Raw genomic sequence first — 21,172 nt, 5'->3', positions numbered from 1 at the left:
AGGGGAAAGAAGAGCATTTGTTGGTTCAGTCTGAGCAGAAGTGGGGGGAAAGGGGGAGACAGGATGGGGGCACAAGTCACAGTGGACCTCAGATGTTAGGCTCACAGATGGATCCGGATAGCGTGGCTCTCAAGATAGGGAGGGGTGGGGGGTCCCGCAGGGTAGTGGGGCAAGTGCCCAATAGATGAATGTGTAGGGAGATCAGGGAAGGCTTCCTGGAGGAGGTGGCAGGTGTCAGCCATCTCCAAGGGCCAACGCTTAAAGGTGAGACAGAGCAGAGACCAGCAGGAGGCACATGTTGCCTGTGAAGAAGGAATAGAAGAGTGGGCGTGGCCAGGCCACAAAGGGGCTTCTCCAGTCCAGAGCCAGAGTTTGCGCTTTGAACTGAGGGCACTGGGGAGCCATGGCAGGCTTAGGTGAGGGGGGCATCATCAGATAGACCACAGTGTAGGGGGTCATGAAGAGGCCAGGGCAGAGACCCACCAGAGCTGGGCAGTGGAGGCAGTGAGTGGGCTGATCTGAGCTGAGGCAGCGTCCTGGCTGGGGTGGTGGGGACACAGCCCGGGATGGCAAAGGAAGGCTTCCTAGGGGAAGAAACTTAATTGGGAGCAGCCAGATGCCAGCTAGGCCCTGCCCTCTGCACCCAATGTGGGCCCACAAAGTGCCCCCAACTCTGCTCAGCCAGCAGGATGCTGGCTATGCACTGGGACACCCAAGTCCTGTGTACTGTCCCATCACGTGACAGCTTCTATGGGCCCATGCACCATTCACATCTCACAGATTGAACACTGAGACCCCGACAGTTGCCACCTGTCTCTCCTGCCCCAGGGAGTAATTCCGTCCCAGCTGGCTCCCCAGGGAGGGGTAGGGTCCTAGGGGGGAACATCTGAGGCTCTGCCCTGCTCCTTCTTGGGGGCTGGCCTTGAGAGCCCGGCTGCCCAGTGTGTCAGGGGTCAACCCAATCCCTTGGGCTTGTCTCAGAGTCTGGAAACAAGGACACCTGGGTCCTCCCCAGGGCCCAACTAGGAAGGGACCCTCTGGATTGCCACCGAACTCGGAGCTGGAGTGAGGGAGCATGCTGTTGCCCCCGCCCCCAGCACCGGCTCCCAGGGTGGAGGTGGCAGTGCCCCCCTGGGACAGGGCTGATTTCGCCCTGGACCCGAGGCTGGGAGGTGGCCGCGTCTGGGTGGGGGCAGGCAAGACTTGGTGATCCGTGTCTGACAGAAACCTGGCTACAGAGTGCACTGCGGGGCCCGGATCTAGGGGCAGTGACAGTGCCGAGGGCCCAGCACCGGGTCCCACTCTGTCCTTTTACCTGCCCTGGTGATCGTGGTCCCTGCCGGGCCTGCATCATTCTTGGTATGAAGCAGGAGACCCTCGGGGAGCAAGGCCCAGCGGGGGCCCTTGGGGAGGACGGCCCTGGCTGGGGCTTGAGGGTTCCAGGGTCAAGGTGACTGGGCTGTGGGAGGAAGGGCAAGGAATTCTGATACGGGAGACAAGTGACGACATTGGTCGGCTCTAGTGAGGAGCTTGGGGGGGACACCCTAAGTTGAGGGGAGAGGGGAAGCCCATGGGTTGGGAGACACAGAGGGACCTAGAGAGGACACCTGGAGAGGAGGGGGCAATGTGAGGACTTCCTGGTCTCCCACCCAGCCTTGGGAGGGGCTGCTCCTTGTCTACAGGCCTCTCTGGGTGCAGCTGGCCCCCGGGGACAAGGAATCCTGGGAGGACCCTACACCCCACAGCGGGTCCTTCTAACGAGACTCGGGCCCAGCTGCAGGCCTGCCTTTTGCACTGCAGCCTCCTAGGGGAGCGGAGGGCAGTGTGCGCAGGGTTGGGAGGCTGGGAGGGAACCCAGATCGCCATCGCCGCCCCCGCATCTCAGGGCATGCAAGGTACGGGGGGGGGGGGGTGCACTCCGTGAGGAGGGACCTCAGGAAGGGTCCCCACCCTCGCTTCCGACTCAAGCGAGCCCTCCCCACGTGCCTTCCCCCTGCCTCCAGGAGCGCCGACTCCCCTGGCCCAGTGTGGGAAAAGCTTCGGTCGTTTGTCCACTCGGTCACGCAGCCCCACGGGGAGCCCCTCCTGCGCCTAACGTTTCCACCAGAAGCAGGACGTGAAAACGCCCACGTTCACGCACGGAGATTCGGCAGCGCTCGGTCCCACCCCAGCTCCACCTCACGCGCCCCATCCTCAGTGGAGAAGCCGCACGGCCGGGCGTGCGGAAAGGCCTGCAGCCACAGCTACGATCTGCTCGCGCATAGCCGCCAACGCTGCCTGTGCTTTTCCCCTTGCGCCGCCCTGCCCTCTGCTCGGCCCCCGGGAGGCCCCACAGTCCCGGTCCCCGCGGCAACGGCGAGGACGCACAGGCTGCAGTGTCCCAGCTTTATTGCAAACTCGGGCGTGCGTGGTGGACACTATACTGGACATGGGGCGGGGCCTAAGCCGAGGGGGCGGGGCTCGAGGGGAGGACCGAGGTCAACGGTGTGGGAGGGTCGCGAGCCTGGGCCAAAAGTCTAGGGCTCCAGGGGGCTGAGAGCGATCACCCCGGAGCCAAACTCCAGGAGGGGAGAGGGGTCTAAGACAGGCGTAACCGGAGGGGCGGGCCCTAAGCCAGGGGTGGGTGCGGTGGGCGGGGCTAGGCTCTGGCTCAGTGGAAGGTCTCCACCTCTACCACGGTCCAGTCACCCTGCGGGGAAGCCACATCGTCAGGGGAGAAGCTGGTGACCGAGGTGATGCTGGCACGGGACTCGTCCAGGGGAGACAACAGTTCGGCCCAGCGGCCCAGTTCGGCGTCGCTGAGAGCCGTCCGGGCGCCCCCCGCGACGCCGCCAGCCCCGGCGCCCCCTGGGCCACCGCCGCTGCCTCCCGCGGCGCCCTCGGCGGCCGCCAGCAGCAGCGTCCGGCTCAGCAGGTGCTGCACGACGCTCGCCTGCAGCGCCCCCAGCGGCAGCTCGCCCAGGCGCGCCGGCTTTGCGCCCCGAGAGGCAGCCCCGGCCCCCGGCCCCGCCCCCGCCTTCCCACCCCCGGCGCCAGGCCCCGGCCCCGCGTCCAGGGCGCCTGGGGCGGGGGTCGCCGACTCGGGCCCTTCAGCCTCGTAGATGGTGCACAGGCCGTCGGCGGAGCCCGACCCGGTAGCAGGAGGCCAAGGCAGGGGCGCTCCTGCGGGGAGAGAGGCCAGGCTGGGCCGAGGGAGCCCCGCCCCGCCCCTTAGCTCCGCCCCGCCCCTTAGCTCCGCCCCATACCCAACTGCCCCGCCCCCGGGCTGCGAAGCCTCGCCTCCGACCCCGCCCTCCTGCCATCCCCGCCCTCGCCCCTCCCACAGCTCCGCGGGGTCCTGGGGGCTGCTGACCTTGTGTACCGCGGACGGCCAGGGGCGGAGCGGGCCCTCGGCTCCAGGCGGCCGGGTGGCAGGCGGCGAGCTCCGCGTCGGCGGGCGGGGAGGCCGCGGCGCCGCCCTCGGGCCCGCTGTCGTAGCCGCGCAGCTCCTCGGGCGTGCTCGTGGCGCTGCTGCTGTGGCCCGCGAGGTCCGGGCCGCTCAGCGTACTGGACGGGCTGCGCGAGGGCGGCGGCGGTGGGCCCGGGGCCAGCGCCAGGGTCAGCCGTGGGCCCGGGAGAGGGGCATCGGGGCCTGGGGTCGGGGGACGGCGAAGGGCCTGCAGAGGGGGTGAGGCGGGGGGAGAGGGCGGGGCCTGCAGAGGAGGCAAAGCCAGGGAAGGTGGAGCCTGCGGCGGGGGCGTGGCCATGGAAGAGCGAGGGTCTTGCAGAGGGAGTGAGGCAGGAGAAGGTGGGGCTTGCAGAGGGGGCAAGGCCAGAGAAGGAGGAGCCTGCGGAGGGGGTGTGGCCAGGGGAGAGGGGGGGGCTTGCAGAGGGGGTGAGGCAGGGGGAGAGGGAGGGGCCTGCAAGGGTGGCGAGGCTAGAGAAGATGGAGCCTGTGGAGGGGGCGTGGCCAGGGGAGACAGAGGGTCTCGCAGACCGGCGGAGGCCACAGAGGGTTGGGTTTGCAAAGGGGGCATAGCCAGGTAAGAAGGCATGGTCTTCAGAGGGGGAGATGCCAGAGAAGGTGGAGCCTGCGGAGGGGACATGGCCTGAGGAGAGGGTGTGGCCTGCAGAGGCGGTAAGGTCAGAGAAGGTGGGGCCTGTATAGGGGCCAGGGTCAGAGGAGAGGGAGTGGCCTGTAGAGGGGGCGTGGTCCGAGAAGGTGGAGAGTGTGGAAGGGGCATGGCCAATGGAGAGGGCGGGGCCTGCAGAGGTGGCAAGGCCAGGGAAGGTGAGGCCTGTATAGGGGGAAGGGTCAGAGGGGAGGGAGTGGCCTGTAGGGGGGGCGTGGACAGAGGAGAGGGAGGTGGTGATGCCAAGGGAGATGGAGAGCCTAGAGGAGGAGGACACTGCAGAGAGAGTGTGGTCAGAGAAGAGGGAGAAGCCTGCGGAGAGTCCTGTATGGGAGGTGTGGCCAATGTATGGGGCGTGGCCCGAAGAAGGGGCGGAGAGAGGGAAGGACTGGCCCGCGGAGGGGGCGTGGGCAGAGCGGAAAGCCCCTGCAGAGGTGGTGTGGCTAGGGGAGAAGGAGGGTTCCGCAAAGATGTTGCTTGAGAAAGAGAGGTTTGTAGAGGGGGCGCGGCTGGTGGTAGAGGAGCCGAGAAAGAAGGTGTGGCCGAGGGAGAGGGGAGAGTCAGAAGAGGGGGCAAAGCAGGGGAAGCCTGAGTAGGGGGCATACTCTGCAGAGGGGGTGAAACCGATGGAGAGAATGGAGCCTGAACAGTGGCCGTGGCCAAGGCAGAGGTAGATGCCTCCGGAAAGGATGTACCCAGGGGTGTGGGTGGAGCTTGCAAAGGGGGTGTGGCCGGCGGGGAAGGGAGGGTCTGCAGAGAGGGTGGAGCAGAGGGAGAAGGAGGGGCTAGTGGAAGGGGCGTGGCCAAAGGACTGGTAAGGACCTGGGAAGGGGGCGTGGTCGGTGGAGACAGAGGGAGCGCGTCCGGGAGGGGCGTGGCTGTGATATGGGGAGGCGGTGCCAGTTGTGCAGTGGCACAGGCTGGAGTGGGTGTGGCCAGAGGAGGAGAAAGGTCTTGCCCAGGGGCTACGCCCCTCCTTGGGGGCGTGGCCTGTGGGGGGCGCAGAGCCTGCAGCCCTTTCGTCTTGGGTTGCAAGGGATGCACCAGAGCCCGCGGTGTTCCACCCAGCGAGGCCCCGGAGCGGGCTGGGGATGACAGAGGGGTGGCGCTGGAGCCCAGGGGGCGCGAGACTGGCCTCTGGAGTCCCCCGCCGGCGTTGGGTCGCCTCCTGACGGCAGGGCTCGACTCCGCGGTGCTGCGCTCCAGGGCGCTGCTCACTGATTTCCTGGGGGCCTCGGTGGGAGGCCGAGGCCGGGCACTGGGAGCTGCCCGAGGGAGACCCACCTCAGCGCCCGCAGCCCGGGACCGACGGGAGATGGTCGGGGAAGGGGCGCCTGGGGTGGACCCAGAGGAGTCTGGGGACAAAACAGAAGGCCAAAGGGTGACCAATACTTCTGGGCTGGTCCCCCTCACTGCACAGGAAGCCCACTCCTCTCCAGGTCACGTACCTCTCCGTGCCCCGGCGCTCAGGGCGCTCCTTCTAGGCGTTTCTGGGGCTTTTCCTCTGGCCGCAGGTTCCTCAGCTGGGGGCCGGAGGCCCTTCTGCCCAAGAGGGCCTAGCCTGGGGACAGGAGGGGCCATGCTAAGGGCAGAGCCCCAGCTCCTTGTTTCATCTCCCAAGTCTACACTTTCCCATCTGTGAAATGGGACATGTGCCTTCTCTGTGGACCAATAATGGCTTTCATACAATTTGCACCCGGTGATCTTCAAGTGCTCCCACGCCCAAATTGATGTGTAAAATTAAAAGGTTCCAGATAGTGACACTAACCCTGCCTAGGGAAGGGGGGAGGGGGGCATGTTACCTGGTGGTCCCGCTGGTGCGCCCCGGGCTAGAGACAGAGACTGGGCCGGGGGTCTTGGCAGGGGTCCGCTCCCCTCTCCCAGCAGCGGGGGCCCTGGAAGCTGCGGGGAGAAGGCCGAGGCAACATGGTTCCCCGGAAAGAAGGGGGATCCCGGAGCCTCAGAAGGATAGGGGGGCAAGAAGATGGGGTCTGAATCGGGGAAAGATGCCGGGGTACCTGGGCTCCGGGGGCCTGTCCCGGCGCTCCGCGCTGGTCCCACGCGGGGAGCAGCCTCGGGGAGAGCGGCTCCCCGGATGCCGGCTCGCTCCGCCAGGGGCCCTCGCCCCACAGCTCCCGCTGCCCCCAGAACTCGGAGGGCCGCGCTGGTTACGGGAGGAGGGGGTCGAGGAGACCCTGGGGGCCTGGGAGTCGGAAGGCCAGGAGGGCGAGAAGCCGGCGTCCGCGCGGCGGCCCCTGCCCTGGCCTTGTCCCTCTTGTCCATTCCGCACCTGATGAAACAGACCGATCAGCATCCGAGGTCTTGGACCGCTATGCTGCCTGCAGGGACCTGGGTCCTGGCACCTCGCGTCCCCTTCCCCAGCGTCGCCACCCACGGGCGCCCAAACCTCGATCCACTTCCCTTTTACCCACACCCGCACCCACTCACCAACCCAGCTGTTCATGGTTGTCCCTAAAGTCCCACCCCCACCGCTCTCCTCCAGGCCCTGCCTGCCCCACCCACCCCCCTCTCCCGCCTCCGCTCCCTTTCAGGACCCCAGATCCACGCCCCTACCCCTCACCCCTTCAGGGACCCAGACGACTAGCCTTGGGGACAAGGGGCTGCCAGAGGCTCCGGATGAGGGGGACGCGAGCGCACGCCCTGGTCCTCTCGCGAGCCCCCAGCGCCCTCCCCGGGCCTTCCCGAGGGATGCCGGCACCTGCCGGGAGGAGGAGCGGCTCCGGCTGCCCGCGAACGGGCTCGGGGAGACAAAGAGCCGCGTCCCGAGCCCGTCCCCCTCCCCCAGCCGGGCCCCGGCCCGCGTCGCCCCCTCCACCTGCTGGCGCCGCGCTCACCTCCGGCTCCGGCTCCCGCTGCTCCACACTGGGTCGCCTGGGGTGGGGCTGGGTGCGAGCGCCGCGGAGGCCGAGAGCGCCGAGAAGGCGAGGGGAGGGGGCTTCGGGCGGCGGCGCCAGGAGCCGAGCCCGCCCCTCGAACGCGGGCTGGGGAGACAGGGGCGCGCGCGCGCGATGCAGACCCGGGAGGAGGCGGGAGCGCGCTGGGAATGGAGGAGCGCGCGTTGGGGGGAGGCGCGGTTTCTCGGCGGTCCGGGGAGGCTTGTGACCGCGGCTGCGCCTGAGGACCTCAGACACCGCACAGGAGGGGGTTCAAGGGAAGTCCTCGGGGTCCCTGACCCGGCCTCCCCCCACCCGCGCACACACACCTGCCCAGCACCCCCCACACACAACCACCTGGCGACCAAGGCCCACCTGGACGCGGATAGGCTGGGCCCTGGCAACCAGGGGGCGGGACCATCGCGCCTCGGGCCCGATCGACCAATCCGGCCGCTCCGGGTCCTGGTCCCTGTCCCCGCCTTCACGACCACGGAAGCCGGGCCCCCCAGGGTCCCTGGTGCCTGCGTCCCTCTCATACCTGAAGGCTTCTCCCAGGCCCGAGGAAACCCTCTACCTGATTGAAGAGGGGACTACTGTGAGAATGCAGCCCTGGGAATTTAGGGGTAGACCCCGGAGTTGAGGGAACATAAAGAAAGGAAGGACGAGAGGGAGGGAGAGAGTATGGTGAGAAGTGACCCCGCGTTCTGCAGGGCAGAGCACCCTCATCCTCCACACCCCCCTGGGTCACAGGAAGAGGTGAGATCAAGCCAGCAAGGCTCCTCGGCAAAGCCTGGCTTTGAGGGGCCAAGATTATGGGGGTCAAAACAGGTGTATGAAGGTGCAGAGGCGATCCCGACCGAGGTTTCCCAGCCCAGCGGGCGCCAGTGGGAGGCGTCATTTTGGTGACTTCGCCAACGCCAACTCGTGCAGGAGCCTCAGGGGAAGAACTCGATAGGGGACTGAGGGGGTGGAAGGGTGAAGAGGGAGATGACCAACCTCGGCTGCCCTGCACCAGCCGAGGGATGCCAGGAGCCCTCCCGCAGCTCCACGTCCCCCCACACGCACTGCTTGCAGCCTCCATGCCTCATCTCTGCAGTCTCTTAGCCACCCCGAGCCCCATCCCGCAGAACCCGCTCCCTCTGCCCCACCCCTTCCCCATTACACACACACAGGGGAGCAGCTCTTCTCCACCTGGAGCCCAGGGGGCTACTATACAGGACAAGGAAGGGTGGCACGTGACACCTGGGTGAACCTGTCCTGGGAGGAAGGAAGAGAAGCTTAACTAGGGTGTGGCTGGAAGCAAGGGTTTGGATCTTCTGCCTTGAGGAGCTGTGCCCACAGTTGAGGTTTCAGGAATGGAAGAGTGAAAAACATGGTGGGGTCAGCCCGGCTTTGCCCAGTGGAGGCCCATCTTCAGATCCCGTCCTCCCCACGAACTCTCCCTTCTGCCAGGGAGAGGTGCCCCCTCACAGCCCCCCAGGGCACTGCCCTCTGGATTGGATCATTCTAGGCCTCACCTCCTCCCCAGGTCTACCCAGTGTCAACTGGGTGAGACACTGGCATGACAGCAGCCTGGGTGCCCTGCCCACCCACCCACCCACCGGCAGCGTCCTCTTGCCTTCTATCGTCCCTCCAAGTCTACACTGAATGCATCCTGCATTTCTTCTGGATCTGGACTCCACCCACTTATAAAAATACTCCTCAAACATCCATCAACAGGGAGGTGGCATACACAAGGCAAAGTGTGTCCTACAATAGAATACCCCCCATCGATAGAAAGCAACCAGCTACCAAGACACGCAAAACAGGCACGAATCTCAAAACCATTCTGCTGAGCAAAAGAAGCCACACACACATACACACGGCATGCACTGTATCATTCCATTTATGTAACATTCTAGAAAACGCAAGTTAATCTATGGTGGGCGAAAGCAAATCAGTGGTTGTTGGGGGGCTGCTGGGGGAGGGAGGTTGTTGACCCACCATTGTAGTCATCATGTGAGGCTATAAGGGCTCATCGTTTTAAGCTGCTGTGTTTTGGGGTAATTTGCTATGCAGCAATAGGTAACCACCTCAGGTTCACAGCGTCTTCAAAGCTGGGTATTAAATTAGTGTTGGCAGGCACGTGGAGAAATCGGAACCCTTGTGCACTGTTGGCGGGAATGGAAAATGGGACAGCCACTCTGGAAGACAGTTTGGTGACTCCTCACAAAATTAAACAGGGAATTACCATATGATCCAGCAATTCCACCCAAAAGAATTGAAATCAGGGACCTGAAGAAATATTTGTACACTCATGCTCATAGCAGCATTATCCACAATGGCCAAAAGATGGAAGCAACCCAAGCATCCATTGATGGATGGATGGATAAATGCAATGTGGTCCATCCATATGATGGAATGTTATTCAACCATAAAAAGGAAGGAAATGCTGACACCTGCTCCAATGTGAGTGAAACACGAAGACATGATGCTCAGGGAAATGAACCAGACACAAAAGGACAAATCCTGTGTGATTCCACTCCTCTGAGGTCCCTAGAGGAGTCAGGTTCATAGAGACAGAAAGTGGCATGGTGGGTACCAAGGGCTCGGAGAGGGGGAGCGAATGTTTAATGGGGACAGAGTTTCAGTTTTGCAAAGTTAAAAGTGTTCTGGAGATGGATGGTGGCAATGGCTGCAAAACGCTGAACGTGCTTAACGCCACTGAGCTGTACACTTAAAAATGGTTCCGATGGCAAAGTCTACGTTATGTGCATTTTCCCCCAATTTTTTTTAAAGGCTGGGTATTATCGATGAGGGGAGACTCACACGCTACTAAGGGGAATGTAAATTGGGTGGTCTTTCTGGAGAACAAGTGGAAAGCGTTGTATGTGTGTCCTAGGACGCAGCCATTCCACTCAAGCATCTACACCTCGGCAGGTGCCATAGACCCCGCAGTATCCCTGAGCACCCACAGTCCCCGTGTGCAGGGGCAGTCAGAAGGGCCAGGGAGTCACCCTGTCCATCCCCTTTCCCAGAGCAGCCCTCAGCCTGGAAAGACGAGCTGGTACATCAATACTTCCACTCACTCACCTCTTGTTTGGGTGCCCACAGTGAGCTGCTCATCCAACCTCATTAACACACGTTCATTCATGTTCACTGGCTTCGTCTCTTTCCAATCTCACCTCCCCACTGCTCCACCACGCGTGTTTCCTGGGATCACCTTCCAGACAAACTCTTTGCGTGCAATTCCTTGTCTCAGGGTCTGCATCGAGAGGAGCCCAAGGTGGGCCAACAGCTCAATCATCCACCCGTCCATCATCGACTGAAGGCCCACTGTGTGCCCAGGCACCATACCAAGTGCTGGGGACACAGCAGAGAGCTGAAGTGCCATGTGTCTGGGGCTCCTGGGGCTGCCATCCCAGTGACCTCAGAGCTCTTGCACAAGCACATGCAGTATGCACAGCCCTGTCACAAACTGACGTTATCTTGTTCCTTGATTTGTTTACCTGCTTACTGGCCATCTCTCCAGGCCCGCTAGGACAGAAGCTCTGAGAGCGAAGGGGGCCTCGCTTATCTTGTCAGCACAATGAAGGTTTGTCTTCGGGCTGCCTGTGCCTGATCCCAGGACTTCACAGAGGTCGGGTCCCTGAGGGTCGGGCTCATTGAGGGGTTTCACAGAGGAACCTAAGCTTAGGGGGTCCCAATCCTCAAGGTTTCAGGTCTGGGGCTGCCTCTCATCTGGAGAATTCGTGGGTTTCTTGTTCCCAGTGGGGGAGGGGTCTCATCCACCCTAATCCAGGTCCCTTGAGTTTTGCAGGCAGAGCGGATTAAGATCCGACCACAGATGCCTCTGGGCTGAATTGAGCAATTTGTTAGTCTAAGACCCAGCCCAGGAGAGGAAAGAGTGGAGGTGGGGAGGCAGAGTCATCGTTTCTAGAAGCCAGCCTCCCAGGCCGGACTCCAGCCCCAGCTCCCAGAGCCCTCTAGCCCGGGGCGCCCCTTCTCCCGAGGACCTGGGAGCAGCTGCTCCTCCTCCTGCTCCAGCGGAGGGCTGGCCTCGAGGCTGGGCAGGGTCAGACAGGAGAGCACCCTCACTCTGCTCCCGGTGGCTGAGTGGTCAGAGCAGGAAGGCGGAAGCCCCTCCCCTTCCCTGGACCCTGGTCACCCGGTTCCTTGGTTGGGCCTGAAGGCCAGGTGGCTGCACCTTGGGGTGGGGGTGGGGATGGGGGGACGTAGCTTTCGCACCTTCCGGACAGTCTATGCAGCCTGGCTCCCAGAAGGGCGCCTGCAGGCTGGTTTTGGGAGCTCAGTGCCTCCAGCCCCCTTCGGCTTCCCCCACCCCGAGTCCGTCTCGCCTGCAGCCGAGCTCAGGGTGCTAAGGCCCCTGCTCCTCCCGCCGGCCGCTGCCCCCCGCCCCCTCGCGATCCCACAGCGCCAGAAGTGGGGGGCGACCTGGGAGCGCCCGGAGGGAGGCGGGGCCGAGATGGCTGGCGGGAGGGGCGGGGAGGGGCGGCTCCCGGGCTCCTGTCCCGCCCCCCTGACTCACCCAGGCTGGCCCGGGAACTCTGCAGGAGTCCCGGCCGCTCCGTTCCCAGGGATCCAGGAGTTGGGCCCAGCGTCTGGCCCCGGAGCGGTGAGTAAGGGGCTCTCCTCCTCTGGGGACTGCGATGGCAGAGTGGGGGTCGGGCCGGCGGGAGGAGCGCTCCACGTGCGGCTGGCACTAGAGCCGAGCCCGCCGGCGTCCGGGGCATACAAGGAGCTGGGGAGGGAGGTGGGGGCAGAGAGAGGCTCGGCCTGGGCCAGCCCAAGGGCGCCTGTCCAGGGAGCCCTGAGGGCCTGGCCAAGGACAAAGTGAAGATCAACAGGCTGGGCGTGACCCTGGGGGTCTTGACCATGCTCCCCTCTCCTTGGCTGCTGAGACGACCGCCACAACTCATCCTTGTGAGCCCCTCAATGTCCCAGAGCCCTACCATGTGGAATCCTCACCAGGCTGCCCCTCTCTGGGAGTCTTGAGCTTCAAGACTTCTCTCATCCCCAAGTCTTGGCAGGGCAGCTTGAAGAAATACTGGGTTGGGAGTCCCCAGGCCTGGGACCCTACCCAAAATCTGCTACTTAGGTGAGACCGTCCCCCACCCAGGCCTCAGTTTCTCCCTTGTGTAAAAGGCAGAGTTTGGACCTTAGGCTCTCCAGGGGGTCAGAGCTGACAACAGTCGCTGTGTCTTCCTTGCCCCTTAGCATGGGAGGTGGGTGGGGATCGGGGCTGGACCAGGAGCCACCACCACCGCCATGTTTCTGGAGTCAAGCTGGGAGCTTGGGGAAGGTCTCAGAGAGGAGAAGCAGGGCTGAGGCATGGATGGGCGGAGCTAAGCCTGGGTAGGGGGTATGGACCTGATCCTAGGCTGATGAGAACCGCCCCCCTTCCCCCCCAGCCTGGCATGCAGATCAGCCGTCCTCCCATCTCTTCTCTGCCAGAACCCCCGTCTGAGGGGTTCTTTTGACAAAGATGCTGCCTCTCAGCGAGAGGTTCTCGCCCAAGATGGAACAGAGTGGATACAGAGGGGACTTGAGGGTCTCGCCTCAAATGCCACCTGTGGCTGTGAAACCTTAAGCAAGTTATTTCACTCCCCGGAGTCTGAGAAAGGAGGTCCTGACACCCACGCTCACACAGTTGGGATAAAGCACTTCGGCATTGAAAGCACTGGGGGCTGTAAGTGGAGCGTGGCCCCGTTGTTGTTTTTCTCTGGACCCCCACCCCAAGAGCCCCTCTTCCTGGATCCTCCCACCATCCCTGCTCAGACAAAAGGGGCCAGTCTTGTGTCTGGGGAAGCTTAATGGCAGGTTCGGGACCATCAAGTTTGAGTCATGGAGACAGATAATGATAACCTCTGTGTCTGCCTCTGAGGGTGCTGTGTGTACACCTTGTTCCATGGGAGCCGCTGGGCCATCCACTGGGGATCCTGGGGGGTCTTTGCCTTCTTGCGTTCGATTGTGAACCCAGGATGCAGGTGGCGAGCTTCCACCGTCATGACATGGGTCCTAAAGGGTGGCATGGACTCACGGAGAAAGTTGGTCCCTGTCGGTCTGTGTGGCATTTCTGCCGCAGCCCCCAGAGTTGCTGTTCTTAGGTTAGGCAGCCGAGCAGGGTCCCTTGCAGGGTCCCAATGGGGTGAGGAGGACAGTGGGTGGCCAGAAGTGGAAGAGGGTGTATGGCTGGCTCCTTTGTCCTGGGTGTCCCTGCATCTCAGTGTGTTCTTGCACTGTGTCTTCACATGCACAAATTACACACTTTGGTGTGACCCCACGTGTCCCTTTTGGTGGTTGCAATGTACATTCAGCCCCCCGGGGGCTGTTGAGCTGTCATTCGGGTGTTGTTATCAGATTCCCTGGTGACTGAGACTGACTGTGATGCACTGGGGTCTTTTCACCTGCCTTTTTGTTTGGACAGAGTATAAAGCTGAACGTGAGTGACAGGCCCGTATGTGAGCTAGCCTGTGCTCTGGGTCCCCCCTTTTGTGTGCCTGGTGCTGGGTGAGTCAGGCCTGAGTCAGGGGGCCTGGGAGCCTGGGTGTGGGCAGGTGTGTGCCCATCCCTTGCGTGCCATCCCCTCACAGGGTACAGAGGTGGGAGCCTCTGAGGGGATTTAGGGGTGAGGTGCTCTGCCCCGCCCTCAGCCTGGTGGGCGGGGCCTGCATCCTGTAACCCCGCCCACTCCACCTCGTCCTCACCCAGGAGTCACCCCAGGGTCTTCAGGGGACCAAAAAGGGAGGCATGGAGGTGTCAGAGCACTTGGCTGAGATGTAGGACAGGGGCCAGGTTCCCCCCAGGAGATGGAGGGAGTCTCGAGAACCAGCGGGCAGCCCAGACGCCTCCCTCCCTTGCAGAGCCTGGTGCCCAGTGACAGGGTGTCAGGATGAAGACAGCAGGCTCCATCAACCTGCGTGAGAAAGCCAGGGCTATAGATTGGGCAACGTGGATGCTGGGAGGGGGAGCCGGCCTAGGAGCCCCCTGGGAGGCAGTGGAGCTCTTGCTGTCTCTCTTTCCTTCGGCTCCCAGACTCAGGGAGAGGGGAGGACGGAGGCCCCCCGGCTGCCTGCCCGGGAAGGTAATGTCCCAGCTTGTGGCCCACGCCCCCGTGTGACTTGCTCCTGGCCCTCTGTATCTGGAATAATGATACCTTGGTCTAAAATGAAACCCAGGACAGACAGAGTGGGCCGGGCGCCCAGGAGCCTGGGAGCCCAGCCCTGTCCCAGTCGTAGGTGTCAGGCTGGCTTTCTCCCTGAGCGTTTTCCAGTTCCTGATCCTCTGCCTCTCAGAGCTCAGGTCTCTTGTCTGTCTCAGATTCTGGGCACTAGCCCCTTTAGAAAACTCAGGTGTCCTAGTCCCCCTGCAGGGCTGATCAGCCTTCAGCTTCTCAGTTCCCTGCCCCTGGGGCCCCGTAACCAGAGCCAGGCTCCAGCCGGCTTTTCCGGTTAGAGTTTGGAGGTGGTGCCCGGAGCGCCCCTGAAGGGGGTGGGGGGCCCACGCCCCGGAAGTCTCGAGCCTCGGCACGATCTCTGGTCCCGTGGCTGAGACAGCCGGGACTGGCACCCGGATACCGGGTGTCTGGAGTGCGAGCAACAGAACGAGTGTTTGGGGCCTCGGCGTCACGGTGGGAGGAGATGCCTAGGTTCCGGGAGGAGGCCACACGGGCAGACTGGAGGACAGCGGCCCTGCGGACGGCCCCCCCTGAGCTCTGAGAGGGCAGGCAGAGTCAGATCGGGGCAGGGGTCCCGGGGAGCAGACGCGGTGAGAATGGGGGTGGCTTGGCTCCTGGAAGCAGGAGAGGTCCGGGGAGAGGGGAAGGGGGGCACGCGGCTGCAGGGATCTGCCAGACTTGGGATGGCGCAGCGCAGATTCGGAGCAGAGGTGTGTCTGGCTCCTCTGGGGACCCACTGCCAGGCGCCCCTTCCTGAGTCTCTGCACCCCCTGCCTCCTCCTCTCCCATAGGCAGCATGATTCCGGTGGCCGAGTTCAAGCAGTTCACGGAGCAGCAGCCCGCCCTCAAGGTGCTCAAACCCTGGTGGGACGTGCTGGCCGAGTACCTCACTGTGGCCATGCTCATGATTGGGGTCTTCGGCTGCACCCTCCAGGTAAGGGGCGGGGCCTGGCTGCCGGCTGCTGGATCTGGCAGGGGCTGCAGGGGCGGGGCCTACATGAGAGGCGGAGCCTTAGGCAGATAGAGGGGGCGGGGCCTGGATAAGGTACAGAGCCATAGGGATAGGGCTGGAGGGTCTGAGCCTGGATGAGAGGCAGCACCTTAGGGGGCTGGAGGGGCGGGGCCCGGATAAGGGACAGAGCCAGATGGATAGGGGCTGGAGGGGTGGGGTCTGGTGAGAGGCGGAGCCTTAGGCAGCTGGCAGGGGCGGGGCCTGGATAAGGGACAGAGCCTTAGGGATGGAGGCTGAGGGGCGGGGTCTGGGTAAGAGGTGGAGCCTTAGGGCGGGGCCTGGACGAGAGGGGCGTGGCCCGGGGAATTCCGGAAGTCTTCCTGTTACGCAAAGACGGGGAAGCCTGAGGTCCACTGGCCAACAAATTCTGACCTCTTCCCATTTCCACCACCTCTGGCAGCCGCCCCAGAGTCTTCCGCATGGCTATGGCAGTCTACACTTTTAGAATACTCAGTTTTATCCCTGGAACCTAGCAAGAACTAGTTAACTCTATTAATTTGCTACGGACCGCTGTAACAAAGTAGCACAAAGTGGGGAGCTTAAAGAAAAATTCTTTGTTTCAGATCTGGAGAGTAGAAATCTGAAACCAAAGAGTGGACAGAGTTGTTTCCTTCAAGGCATGTGAGGGAGGATCTGGTCCATGCCTCGCTCCTAGATTCTGGCAGCCGCAGACATTTCTTGGCTTATTGACATTCTCCCTGTATCTTCCTATCATCTTCCCTCTGTGTGCGTGTGTGTCTGCGTCTGTGTCCAAATTTCCCCTTTTGACAAGGACACAGTCGTGTTGGATTAGGGTCCACCCCAACGGCCTCATCTTAACTTGATTACACCTGCTCTGCACAGACATTTCCCAACAAGGCCACATTCACAGGTATTGGGGTTAGGACTTCCATAGCTTTTGCAAGGACACAATTCAACCCAACTCTCTTTTTCAGACAAAGATCGATGCTCAGAGGTTTAGCGACTCTTCCAAAGTCACAGCCAGCCGGGGACAGTCAGGGATCTGAGCCTCCAGCCATCAGCCTGCTCCTCTCTCCCCGACTCCCCAGGCTGTCCCAGCTCCTTCACCCTCTTTTTCATTCTCTCCCCCATCCCCAGGTGACGCAGGACAAGATCATCTGTCTGCCCAGTCATGAACCCCAGGAGAACTCATCAGAGGCCCCGTGCCAGCAGCTGCTCCCCCGGGGGGTCTCGGAGCAGATGGGGGGCCTCCGGGAGGTGAGGGGCCTGAAGAACAACCTGGACCTGCAGCAGTACAGCTTCATCAACCAGCTCTGCTACGAGACGGCCCTCCACTGGTACGCCAAGTACTTCCCCTACCTGGTTGTCATTCACACGCTCATCTTCATGGTCTGCACCAGCTTCTGGTTCAAGTTCCCCGGCACCAGCTCCAAGATCGAGCACTTCATCTCCATCCTGGGCAAGTGTTTCGACTCCCCGTGGACCACGCGGGCCCTGTCCGAGGTCTCCGGGGAGAACAATAAGGGCCCCACCACTGGACGGGCGATGGTGGCCGTGGCGGCCACAGCGGGTCCCGGGAAGGCAGGGGAAGGCGAGAAGGAGAAGGTGCTGGCAGAGCCTGAGAAGGTGGTGACTGAGCCACCGGCCGTCACTCTGTTGGACAAGAAGGAGGGTGAGCAGGCCAAGGCCCTGTTCGAGAAGGTCAAGAAGTTCCGCGTGCATGTGGAAGAGGGAGACATCTTGTACACCATGTACATCCGGCAGACGGTGCTCAAAGTCTGCAAGTTCCTTGCCATCCTGGTCTACAATCTCGTCTACGTGGAGAAGATCAGCTTCCTGGTGGCCTGCAGGGTGGAGACCTCAGAGGTCACAGGCTATGCCAGCTTCTGTTGCAACCACACCAAGGCCCACCTGTTCTCCAAGCTGGCTTTCTGCTACATCTCCTTCGTGTGCGTCTATGGGCTGACCTGCCTCTATACGCTGTACTGGCTCTTCCACCGGCCCCTCAAGGAGTACTCCTTCCGTTCCGTGCGGGAGGAGACTGGCATGGGTGACATCCCCGACGTCAAGAACGACTTCGCCTTCATGCTGCACCTCATTGACCAGTATGACTCGCTCTACTCCAAGCGCTTTGCTGTCTTCCTCTCTGAGGTCAGCGAGAGCCGCCTGAAGCAGCTCAACCTGAACCACGAGTGGACGCCCGAGAAGCTGCGGCAGAAGCTGCAGCGCAACGCCCGGGGCCGGCTCGAGCTGGCCCTCTGCATGCTCCCGGGCCTGCCCGACACTGTCTTTGAGCTCAGCGAGCTGGAGGCGCTCCGGCTGGAGGCCATCTGCGACATCACCTTCCCCCCGGGCCTCTCGCAGCTGGTGCACCTGCAGGAGCTCAGCCTGCTCCACTCGCCCGCCAGGCTGCCCTTCTCCTCGCAGATCTTCCTGCGGGACCGCCTGAAGGTCATCCGCGTCAAGTGTGAGGAGCTCCGCGAGGTGCCCCTCTGGGTGTTTGGGCTGCGTGGCCTGGAGGAGCTGCACCTTGAAGGGCTCTTCCCCCCGGAGCTGGCTCGGGCGGCGACCCTCGAGAGCCTCCGGGAGCTGAAGCAACTCAAGGTGCTGTCTCTGCGGAGCAACGCCAGCAAGGTGCCAGCCAGTGTGACCGACGTGGCCGGGCACCTGCAGCGGCTTAGCCTGCACAATGACGGGGCCCGCCTGCTGGCCCTTAACAGCCTCAAGAAGTTGGCGGTGCTGCGGGAGCTGGAGCTGGTGGCCTGCGGGCTGGAGCGCATCCCCCACGCCATCTTCAGCCTGGGCGCGCTGCAGGAACTTGACCTCAAGGACAACCACCTGCGGTCCATTGAGGAGATCCTCAGCTTCCAGCACTGTCGCAAGCTGGTCACGCTCAGGCTGTGGCACAACCAGATCGCCTATGTCCCCGAGCACGTGCGTAAGCTCCGGAGCCTGGAGCAGCTCTACCTCAGCCACAACAAGCTGGAGACCCTGCCCAGCCAGCTCGGCATGTGCTCTGGCCTCCGCCTGCTGGACGTCTCTCACAACGGGCTGCGCTCCCTGCCGCCCGAGCTGGGCCTCCTCCAGAACCTGCAGCACCTGGCTCTCTCCTACAATGCCCTGGAGGTCCTGCCCGATGAACTCTTCTTCTGTCGCAAGCTGCGGACGTTGCTGCTGGACTACAACCATCTGAGCCAGCTCTCGCCCCAGGTGGGGGCCCTCAGGGCCCTCAGCCGCCTGGAGCTCAAGGGCAACCGGTTGGAGGGGCTGCCAGAAGAACTCGGCAACTGTGGGGGGCTCAAGAAGGCGGGGCTCCTGGTGGAGGACACCCTTTATGAGGGCCTGCCGGCAGAGGTGCGGGAGAAGATGGAGGAGGAGTGAAGGTAGGGAGGGGTAGGTGGAGGTACAGCCCTTCCGGATGCTTCCAGCCCCGAATCTCTACCATTGTCTTCCAAAGAAGTGGCCAAATGGGCCCAAGCCAGGAGAGGAGGAGCAGACAAAATCCGGGGACTGGTTTGTCTGGGGAGAGACGGAAGGCTGTGGATTCCGGGTGGAACATAATGGACGGATTAACTCAGTCATAGGATTCTCAGACCAAAACCACACCCATGTCTCTGGGTGGCTGGCTTGCCTCCCAGCCCTGGGCCAGAACTGCTACCCTCCCCCTGGACATTCCAGCTCAATCAGTGCCACCTACTGGGTGGGGGTACATCCCAATGGGATTTCAACCCTCTCCCCTCCCCCCCAACAAAATGGCTTACATCTGGGTTCTCTCCCAAGGAGGGGACACAGACACAAGGGACCAGCACCTCCTCCCCTCCCACACCTTGATGCTAATCCCTTATTTATAAGTTGTTTGCTACGGACATGTGAACACAGAAAAATGGTTCTCCTATTTGGCTATGCATCAAAATCAACATGCCCAAAACAAAACATGTCAGGCCCCACCCTGAAAGACTGACTCAGGATGTTCGGCTGCAGCCAGGAACTTGTTTGTAAGTAAGCATCCCAGGTAATTCCGAGGCAGGTGGTCCTAGGCATGTATGTGGGGAAACGCTGACCGACAGAACAGTTATCTGGATGTCCGGAGCAGGGATCCTGAATGGGTTTCAGGGCCTAGAGCCTTGGAGAATCTACTGAAGCTGGCCACCTCCTTCCTTAGGAAAATGTTCATGTGCACAGAGTTCTGCAAACCACTTCAGGCAGTCGATAGATTCCCTCGGGTCCCCCAGAGGGCCATTCACGGACATCCTAAGGATGGCAGACCCCAGGTTAAGAACACTTGCTGCGGAGGGTGCATTTTTCTGAGGACAGGCAGGGACGTTAGCTTTCGAACGTCCCTGTGGGAGGGAGCATCAGTGGGTGCTCAATAAATAATACTAATCACGAGAACTATAATTCCGAGCTGTGTCCACTCCTGCCATTGTCTAAGCCTTCTACTTCACCAGACCAGTTAAGGCAAGTGGCAACACCAACGTGCCAGAATCAAAGGTATGAGTCTGTCCTGGGAGCAGAGGCTGAGAGAGACCTCAGCTAATTAGAAGGAGAAAGCGGGTGGCATCTTCAGCCTAGCTTTTTTTCTGGAGAACCCTTTTCCCTCTGCCTTCTGTGTTATTCTCCCGGTTTGCATCTGCTCCATCCGTAAGTCATCACCAGAGGAGTCCCCATGAGCCTTCAACGCCATCACTGTTCCGGAACTAGACCAGGAGCCGACAGGGCACTTGGCACAGCTGCCTGACCCTGACCTCCTGGGCTCGGCCACCTCCCACGCGCCCGCAAAATGCGAGCTTCCCCCTGGCACCCAAGAGCAGAGGCAAGGGGCTCTCCGGGACCCAGGGTTCCAGGTGGGGACATTTTCCCAGCACCCTTCAGACCAGTTAAAGGAAATCTGTAGACTGCAGGGGGCGCCAGGCGGAGAGCCTAACCCCAAGCCCTGTCCTCTGCACTGTCCAGGGCCTGGGCTCACATTTCCGGGGCGAGACACATTCGGCAAAGTCTTAAAAATGTCCCACACGGGTCTGACCTGGAACTCTCTGGCCTTGACCTTGGCCCCGTCGCCGAGGTCAGAGGTCACGCCGCTGGATTCCCAGTGGCCCCAGCCCTACCCCGCCCCTCCCGCCTGTCCTCAGCCAACCCCGAGCTTGCTGAAATGGAAAGGGCTCCCCACGGGTGCCTAATTATGGTGAGGAGGCAGCAATTATGCATAACAGGGATCCTAATAAAGCACTGTCCGAGAAGAGAGAGGCAATTCCGAGAGGGCGTGGCTGCAGAGAGGGCCGGGCCGGGAAGAGCGAGGAGACGGAGGACACAAACCCGCGACAGGCACGGGAGACGGCTGCCGAGGAAAGAGCCAAGGCTGCGCACGCGCAGCACACGCCACGCGCGAGATTTCGTCTCCCCCTCTGTGGGCATGCGCGCCACTTTCCCCGCCCACCGCTCTCGGCAGAACGGCGAGTGGGTTTCCACAGGGCTCCTGCCGCCGGAGCGCTCGGGAATTCGCGCATGCGCAACACGGTCGGGGATTTGCACGTTGCCAGCAAAGAGCTCTAGGAGGCGTCATCCCTCTGGCTGCGACGCAGCACGCACGCGCAGAGGTTCTCACGAAGGAAGGGCGGGAGCGCGCCGCGGGCATGCGCCGTGCCGGGGGAGACGGCGGCTCGGCGGGGTCATCCGCGCGCAGGCGCAGTGCGGTGTTTGTCTGCCGGACTGACGGGCGGCCGGGCGGTGCGCGGCGGCGGCGGGGAAGATGGCGGCGTCCTCCCTGGAGCAGAAGCTGTCCCGCCTGGAAGCAAAGCTGAAGCAGGAGAACCGCGAGGCCCGGCGGAGGATCGACCTCAACCTGGATATCAGCCCCCAGCGGCCCAGGCCCAGTAAGCACGGCGGCGTGGGGGAGGGGGCGAGCGGGGCGGGGCGCGCGTCGCGGGAGGCCCCGCCCCCGCCTCCAGGCCCCGCCCCCGCTTCCGGGGCGCGCTCTTTCCTCCTCCCCGCCCCCCCCCCCCCCCCCCCCCCCCCCCCC

General features: G+C 62.6%; 3 protein-coding genes across 15 annotated transcripts in view; 2 read left to right on the top strand and 1 right to left on the bottom strand.

Annotated features, from left to right (window-relative positions):
- Window positions 1-59: 59 nt before the first annotated feature.
- PRR36 (proline rich 36) lies at window positions 60-11,372 on the bottom strand. Of its 9 annotated transcripts, XR_006891941.1 has the most exons (10): window positions 10,495-10,809; window positions 10,079-10,250; window positions 6,968-7,580; window positions 6,131-6,402; window positions 5,915-6,014; window positions 5,561-5,673; window positions 3,353-5,467; window positions 1,316-1,459; window positions 484-584; window positions 60-302 (listed from the first exon to the last, which is right to left on the bottom strand). XR_006891941.1 is itself a non-coding variant. In XM_046685580.1 (9 exons), the coding sequence occupies exons 3-9, from the start codon at window positions 10,137-10,139 to the stop codon at window positions 2,651-2,653; spliced, it is 3,786 nt and encodes a 1,261-aa protein (XP_046541536.1). In that variant the 5' UTR covers window positions 10,140-10,250; window positions 10,495-10,634; window positions 11,234-11,364; the 3' UTR covers window positions 1,906-2,650. The 9 variants fall into 9 exon arrangements, 8 of the variants coding, with proteins under 8 accessions (XP_046541536.1, XP_046541540.1, XP_046541537.1 ...); XM_046685580.1 differs by lacking the exons at window positions 60-302; window positions 484-584; window positions 1,316-1,459 and adding exons at window positions 1,906-3,162; window positions 11,234-11,364 and having other exon boundaries at window positions 10,495-10,634; XM_046685584.1 differs by lacking the exons at window positions 60-302; window positions 484-584; window positions 1,316-1,459 and adding an exon at window positions 1,906-3,162 and having other exon boundaries at window positions 6,968-7,114; window positions 7,382-7,580; window positions 10,495-10,806.
- A 114-nt stretch (window positions 11,373-11,486) lies between these two features.
- On the top strand, window positions 11,487-20,656 carry LRRC8E (leucine rich repeat containing 8 VRAC subunit E). 3 transcript variants are annotated; one of them, XM_046685589.1, is made up of 4 exons: window positions 11,571-11,621; window positions 12,418-12,695; window positions 14,975-15,117; window positions 16,294-20,656. In XM_046685589.1, exons 3-4 carry the CDS (start codon window positions 14,980-14,982, stop codon window positions 18,535-18,537), a joined length of 2,382 nt encoding a protein of 793 aa, XP_046541545.1. In that variant the 5' UTR covers window positions 11,571-11,621; window positions 12,418-12,695; window positions 14,975-14,979; the 3' UTR covers window positions 18,538-20,656. The 3 variants fall into 3 exon arrangements, with proteins under 3 accessions (XP_046541543.1, XP_046541545.1, XP_046541544.1); XM_046685587.1 differs by lacking the exon at window positions 12,418-12,695 and having other exon boundaries at window positions 11,487-11,621; XM_046685588.1 differs by lacking the exons at window positions 11,571-11,621; window positions 12,418-12,695 and adding an exon at window positions 14,557-14,773.
- A 135-nt stretch (window positions 20,657-20,791) lies between these two features.
- MAP2K7 (mitogen-activated protein kinase kinase 7) overlaps window positions 20,792-21,172 on the top strand; it is a 9,983-nt gene continuing 9,602 nt past the window's right edge. The window contains exon 1 of one of the 3 annotated variants that reach the window (XM_046685591.1): window positions 20,792-21,026. In XM_046685591.1, the coding sequence (XP_046541547.1) occupies window positions 20,903-21,026 (124 nt within the window). In that variant the 5' untranslated portion in view covers window positions 20,792-20,902. The remainder of the gene's footprint in view (window positions 21,027-21,172) is intronic. The other 2 variants (XM_046685592.1, XM_046685590.1) reach the window with 2 other exon arrangements.

This window comes from Equus quagga, chromosome 14 (assembly GCF_021613505.1).
Source record: "Equus quagga isolate Etosha38 chromosome 14, UCLA_HA_Equagga_1.0, whole genome shotgun sequence".
In the NCBI taxonomy this organism is placed as follows: Eukaryota; Metazoa; Chordata; class Mammalia; order Perissodactyla; family Equidae; genus Equus; species Equus quagga.
The sequence above is the reverse complement of the archived record's forward strand: the minus strand, read 5'-3'. Positions and strand labels throughout refer to the sequence as shown.

Coding starts and splice junctions, on each gene's coding strand:
- PRR36 (XM_046685581.1), bottom strand. CDS start 10,139: ATGAATGAACGTGTGTTAATGAGGTTGGATGAGCAGCTCACTGTGGGC. Junction 7,581..10,078: donor TGTGGGCACCCAAACAAGAG/GTGAGTGAGTGG, acceptor CTCTTCAATCAG/GTAGAGGGTTTCCTCGGGCC. Junction 5,674..5,914: donor CGCACCAGCGGGACCACCAG/GTAACATGCCCC, acceptor TCCTGTCCCCAG/GCTAGGCCCTCTTGGGCAGA.
- LRRC8E (XM_046685587.1), top strand. CDS start 14,980: ATGATTCCGGTGGCCGAGTTCAAGCAGTTCACGGAGCAGCAGCCCGCC. Junction 15,118..16,293: donor TCTTCGGCTGCACCCTCCAG/GTAAGGGGCGGG, acceptor CCCCATCCCCAG/GTGACGCAGGACAAGATCAT.